Raw genomic sequence first — 6,339 nt, forward strand, 5'->3', positions numbered from 1 at the left:
GTCACACAATGAACTGTGAGCAAAGCCTCAAAAAGACCTTATATACCAAAGCTATGAGAAAAGTTCATATTATTGAAAATATGTTGTATCTGTCTGTGAGAAGTGCCAACAGGTATTAGGTAAGAAACTCAACTGGGCAAACGTTCCTGTAGTTCTTGCCAGGGAACCTAAAGTGTGTGTGTGTGTGTGTGTGTGTGTGTGTGTGTGTGTGTGTGTGTGTGTGTGTGTGTGTTCATCTAACAAATGATGATGTACCTGAGTTCAGTTTTTTACACTAATGGTAGTCGCCTCCATTCATTTCTAATGACTGGTCATTTTTTGCCGGTAACACCAAGAGTCTACAAGAGTGGAATAAAACACAAAAAATTGTGTGCAAATGAATATAATTTATTTTGTGTGTTAGAATCCTTAACCTCTTTGGTCAGTCTGATCAAATTAACTGAATTTTTTAGAGATAAAACTTTTAAGTCAGTCAAATTTGACTGGAACACAACACAAGGGTTAAATGATATAACCCAGCAAATGCCTTAGTTCTGAATATGACCACCGACCTCTCTGATGTTGGGCTTTCCTTTGAATATCTCTGAGTTCAGGCTGCTCAGTGGTGGTTGTATCCTGGGGTTCAGGAAAGCACAGCCATTGGCTAAGGCTTGCAGAGGGCCAGGTCCTTCTAATGGTTCACCCAACCCCACAAAAACCTACAGCAGACCCCGCAAAAAATAAAAAAGGAGACAGATTAGAATCTTTTAAAGGAAAAAAAAAAAGACTTCTTTTCTGCCACCACACGGTGCCAGCCAACACCTGAATAACAAAAGATGGATTTTAGACTCAGCTTTGCTCCTGAAGTTCCTGCTGCTCCTACACACACTTCTTTGCGTTATCAGAAACACAAGTTTTACAAAGATGTACTGTTACTGTTACCGTGGATGGACATAAAATTCTGTGTATTTGCACGCGCTAACTACTTGATCCAGACAAAAGCAGCTGTAAAATGCCTAGAAGCTGAGCAATAATCTGTATTTAGTTGATGCCAGTCACTTTTAAGTGTGCACACCAGTTCACTCTGACTCATTTCGATGCAAATCATTTGATGTAGAACTGGACCTGCACCTGGCTGTTCCCCACCTTCAGTCAGAACAGACGTATGTGAAGATAGAAATGAGTAACACCTGTAAACAATGCGTGTTTCAGGTCAATTTAGTCTACATGACACTGCCATCAGTTATGATATACAAGGGTGTATTCAATATAGAACATTAGGCTGTACAACAAAAAAGTAAAGCCAACGTAGACACAACATGAGGGTAAATTTTTGAGGGTTTGTGCAAACTGATTTTGAATTGGTGCCTCACACTTACCTTGCTTTGTCTCAACAGGGTCTGTACGTCACGGCCTTTGATAATTCTGTGATTTTCCACATAGTGAGGAATTGCAGCACTATTGTCAGCTGTCCCATGGACATTCAAGTACTTGTGAATAACATCCACATAAGCTTCTTTACCCTGCAGAGTAATGGCAGAGAAAGCAAAGAGTGACTTGCTGACAATGCAATGACTGTATCCCATATGAGAGCTTAATAACTGTCTTTCTCTAGAGCTGCTACTACATAGAGCCCTTTAACTTCTACGGCTATACTATTTCTTCTGCTGTTACCTTCCAATATGCGGCTCTCTTGCCATACACGAGAGCCTGGTTCTGTCTCTTGGTTGACTTAAACTGCTCAGATTCTTTAGAGATTAGCTGGTGCTGCACCACAAAGCCCAAGAATGTGTTATCTGGTGTATGAGCTGCTCAAAATAAGGCAGACATCAATTAGGGTAGACATGGCACAGAAAAAACAATTGTATAAATATAAAATACCATAATAAAATCTTTCAAGGTACATTATCAGTGTTCAGATCTTTTATGAAAACACATGTTGATTAACCAGATTAGTTGTTAGAAAAGTAAAGGTGAAACATACGGAACATGGTGTAGAACTGCATTAGGGTCATGTTCAGGCCTCCAAATGGACCATAAAGGTGGTGCTTTCTGACCCAATTTGGATGGTTGAAGTCTGGCTCAGTGCCAAAAACATCCAAAATACGAAACATACACCTGATGGGATGGACATCAACACACATATAAAAAGTAACACAGATACAAAACAAAGTACTATTTTATTACTCATTTATGAAAACAATGACACTACACCATAAAGCTATAAACTGGAATAGAATAAAATCCTGACACAGGAGATGGCTTAAAGTTTTGGCGTAAAGTATTCTGCTCTCCTGGGTGACATCACTACAGTTTCATCTCCTAGTCAGTGGGTTTTTTTTTTTTTTTTTTTCAGAAAACATCCCACATCTTCTCCCTCAGAAACACAAACATCAAGCCCACATTGTTATTCCTTCTAGAATCCATCATAACCATCAATTGACTTTCTCTGCTGGCCTTCTCTCTTGATCCTTTCATTTCTATTTCTGTCCACACAACCTTATCCTTACAACCTTCATTTTAACTTTGTTCTCTCCTGAACTTTGTACTCTCCTGAACAGTACACTCAACTGTTCAGGAGAGAACACAGAATGACCACAAGAGGGCAACATTCCCTGTACTTCTTTCTTTTATTTTGGATTTCAAATATGCTCTCTTTGAAACACACTGTACAAGAGTAATGGATTTAGTCACAATTCAGAAAAAATTGCATATCTCAGTTGTTATTTTCAAACTAAAATTAAATGGCCAAATTAAGACACAGTGATAGTGAAAATCACAAATTCACTCTAGTTTTCAGCCTGGCTTTGCTTTAAATGTGAAAACAACAATAAAGTTTCATTATTTTAAGTGTCACCAAAATACAGTTACTGTGGAAATACACTTTTGTGCACATATTCACATATACCTCACAAATATTTTAAGATATTATCGGGATCAGATCCTGATACTTACTTATATTTGACCCAGGGTGAGCCACGTACGTTCTGAATTTGTCGAAAGCCAACTATGTCTGTGTAGATCAGATTTGGTTCCACTTTTGAATTTTTAGATGGGCAGCCACTTCTCTTAACCAGCGGAAAACTAGAGACAGAGGGAGACCCACACACAAATGCATACACAGAAATACAATAAATTCAGGGGAAATTATGGAATGAGTTGAAATGTAATGTGTGTGACTGAACAGTACTAGTACAAACAAAACATCAAACTTGTTTATCTGTCAAAAGAGTATTGTTGGTGATAGAATCACTGGTTTAAAGTGTCACATTTGCCTGTTCAGATTTATTTACCACTAATAATGACACCACGACGAAAAGCAACAAAAGTGAACATACTTACGCCTTCAGAGCTGGTATGGAAGCAGATAGGTGAAGGTTGTGACCCAGGATATAAAGTGTGGAGATAAGGTCACTCCACTGGACCTGCTCCCCGAGTGGACCACCACTGAAGGCACTCTCTGCTATGCGAGTACCCGATTCGCCTGTCAATGCACCAGGATGCACCAGGATCTAGGAATTTGGGGTAAAAACAAATCCATGGACAAATGTTATAGAACTTCCTTTGTCTGAATTCAGAAGCCTTCTGGACATCTAAGGATCTGCATCTGATGACTCAACTCCTACATAAACAAGAAGTGACCCTCCAATGTGATTCTAATGTGTATTTATTCAGGAAAAAAACATTCCCATGTTAGTCTCTGGATCTATTAGCTCATTTCCTGTCTTCAGCATTATTAGAATCATATAATAGTAATTTAGGGGAAGGAGGCAGGCAGCTCTAAACGCATCCTTCAACAAAATTTTTTCAATGTGTCCGTTACTATAAAACTACAAATGTCACATTGACTCTATATAAAATGAATGTAATTGAAATTAGCTTAACTGGGGTACAACACATTAAATGACAACATACATTCTTAATTCTGCACATGGTACCAGACAAGAAATGCAAATTGTGTCAGTCTGAGCCCAGTTCATACTTTCCACACCTGGTCTGTGTGTCTGCAAGGGTCCATAAGATCACGCGTAATGAAGTTTTGTCATCTGCCCAATTCCACAAGGGTCCATGTGAACCCCTCTGCAGACTAATGATTGCACATACCCCAAGAAAACTAGTGGGCCTTTAAACAAATGGCAGTTATAAGGATAGACTGTTCGAGGAGATCCTCTATCATCCACACCTTTAGAATTCATCATTTAAAGAGCTGTAATTGAAGCTGCCACTGCTGGACTTTGGAGGTGCTTTGATTTATATATATTTTCCACTCAAAAATGCCCAAACACAGTAGGAAGTTTCCAATTCAGAAATCCTGTGCTGTCCCTGGGCACTCTGCTGACAAACCTCATGAATAAGCACACTGACACAATGCTACAGTCCAATCTATAACCAGATGCTATATTCTGCAAAAAGTGCAAAGACCCAGTCAGTCGCTTGGAAGCATCTAGAGGAGCCCTGTCCATTTTTTTGGTCCATGCAGCAAACGTGTACCTGTTTGTGAACATGTACATGGAAAGCATAAATTGGCCCCGAATGGCAGTAACACATATGCTGGCATCAATCTAAGTTCCACAGGCACACTTGAACCATACTGGTAGCTGAACTGTCAAGCACTGGAAGATAAAAGGGTGGAGCAGTGCGGGTGCTGACCAGTCTTGTACATACCTGCTGCCAAGGAGGTTTGGAGTACATGTTGCAGTGTAGCCTGAATACCAAATGATTCTGAAAAGACTGCTGGTAGTTTTGGGCCTCACCAGATTTATTCATGTAGCAGAGTCACCAGAGACTAAGTGCTTGTGGACACTTGTTTGGTTGATAGTTAGGGCTTGTTGTTGTTTTTCAGTTTATGTCATTATCTTTTCATGGTACAATAGGCAAAAGGATTGGCACACCTCCTCACTACATCAACAGAATCCTGGCAAGTCAGTGAGTATTAAAAGTTCTTGATTTCATATCTTACTTTGTCTTTATGTAGACTACAGTTTCACCTTTTTGAAAGCTAATGAAGTGTGTTTTACTCCTTTTCAGTACTCGTATCGTGTTAATGTGGCTTGCAGTCATGTGATCTACAGACGTGGACAAGATTGTTGGTATGAAAGAAAAACCCACAACGGTCACAGAAATAACTTGAATCTGACAAAAATAATAATAAATAAAGTTCTATGAAAATTAGGCAATGAAAATCAGAAACTGCTTTTGAATCGTGGTTCAACAGAATTATTTAAAAAAATAAATTCATGAAACAGGCCTGGACAAAAATGATGGTACCCCTGGAAAAGACTGAAAATAATGTGACCATAGGGACATAATCAATCAAAGTGTGTCCTCTAATTAGCTTCACAGATGTCAACAAACTTGTAATCAGTCAGTCGGCCTATTTATAGGGTTACAAGTAGTCACTGTGCTGTTTGGTGACATGGTGTGGACCACACTAAACATGGACCAGAGGAAGTGAAGGAGAGAGTTGTCTCAGGAGATTAGAAAGAAAATTATGGACAAGCATGAGGTAAAGGCTATAAGACCATCTTCAAGCAGCTTGATGTTCCTGTGACTACAGTTGCACATATTATTCAGAAATTTAAGACCTATGGGAGTGTAGCCAGCCTCCCTGGACGTGGCCGCAGGAGGAAAATTGAAGACAGATCAAAGAGACGGATAATACGAACAGTAACAAAAGAGCCAGGAACAACCTCTAAAGACATTAAAGGTGAACTCCAAGGTCAAGGTACATCAGTGTCAGATCGCACCATCCGTCGTTGTTTGAGCCAGAGTGGACTTCATGGGAGACGACCAAGGAGGACACCATTGTTGAAAACAAATCATAATAAAGCCAGACTGGAATTTGCCCAACTGCATGTTGACAAGACACAAGGCTTCTGGGAGAATGTCCTATGGGCAGATGAGACAAAACTGGAACTTTTTGGCAAGGCACATCAGCTCTATGTTCACAGATGCAAAAATGAAGCATATCAAGAAAAGAACACTGTCCCTACTGTGAAACATGGAGGAGGTTCTGTTATGTTCTGGGGCTGCTTTGCTGCATCTGGCACAGGGTGTCTTGAATCTGTACAATGAAATCTCAAGACTATCAAGGTATTCTAGAGAGAAATGTGCTGCCCAGTGTGAGAAAGCTTGATCTCAGTCGCAGGTCATGGGTCTTGCAACAGGATAATAACCCAAAACACACAGCTAAAAACACCCAAGAATGGCTCAGAGGAAAACATTGGACTATTCTGAAGTGGCCTTCTATGAGCCCTGATCTAAATCCTATTGAACATCTGTGGAAGGAGCTGAAATATGCCGTCTGGAGAAGGTACCCTTCAAAACTGAAACAACTGGAGCAGTCTGCTCATGAGGAGC

The 6,339-nt window shown here is 39.9% G+C and overlaps 1 protein-coding gene across 1 annotated transcript in view; it reads right to left on the reverse strand.

The window, feature by feature from the left end:
- The window catches only part of LOC103356097 (alpha-1,6-mannosylglycoprotein 6-beta-N-acetylglucosaminyltransferase), a 26,636-nt gene that overhangs the window by 12,688 nt on the left and 7,609 nt on the right, over positions 1–6,339 (reverse strand). Inside the window, exons 3-8 of the mRNA XM_008280146.1 lie at positions 3,322–3,491; positions 2,935–3,063; positions 1,964–2,097; positions 1,654–1,787; positions 1,359–1,502; positions 552–698 (exon numbers count right to left, since the gene is read on the reverse strand). Of these exons, the coding sequence (XP_008278368.1) occupies positions 552–698; positions 1,359–1,502; positions 1,654–1,787; positions 1,964–2,097; positions 2,935–3,063; positions 3,322–3,491 (858 nt within the window). The remainder of the gene's footprint in view (positions 1–551; positions 699–1,358; positions 1,503–1,653; positions 1,788–1,963; positions 2,098–2,934; positions 3,064–3,321; positions 3,492–6,339) is intronic.

The sequence above is a fragment of the Stegastes partitus genome, unplaced genomic scaffold, assembly GCF_000690725.1.
Source record: "Stegastes partitus isolate 25-593 unplaced genomic scaffold, Stegastes_partitus-1.0.2 Scaffold183, whole genome shotgun sequence".
Lineage (NCBI taxonomy): Eukaryota > Metazoa > Chordata > Actinopteri > Pomacentridae > Stegastes > Stegastes partitus.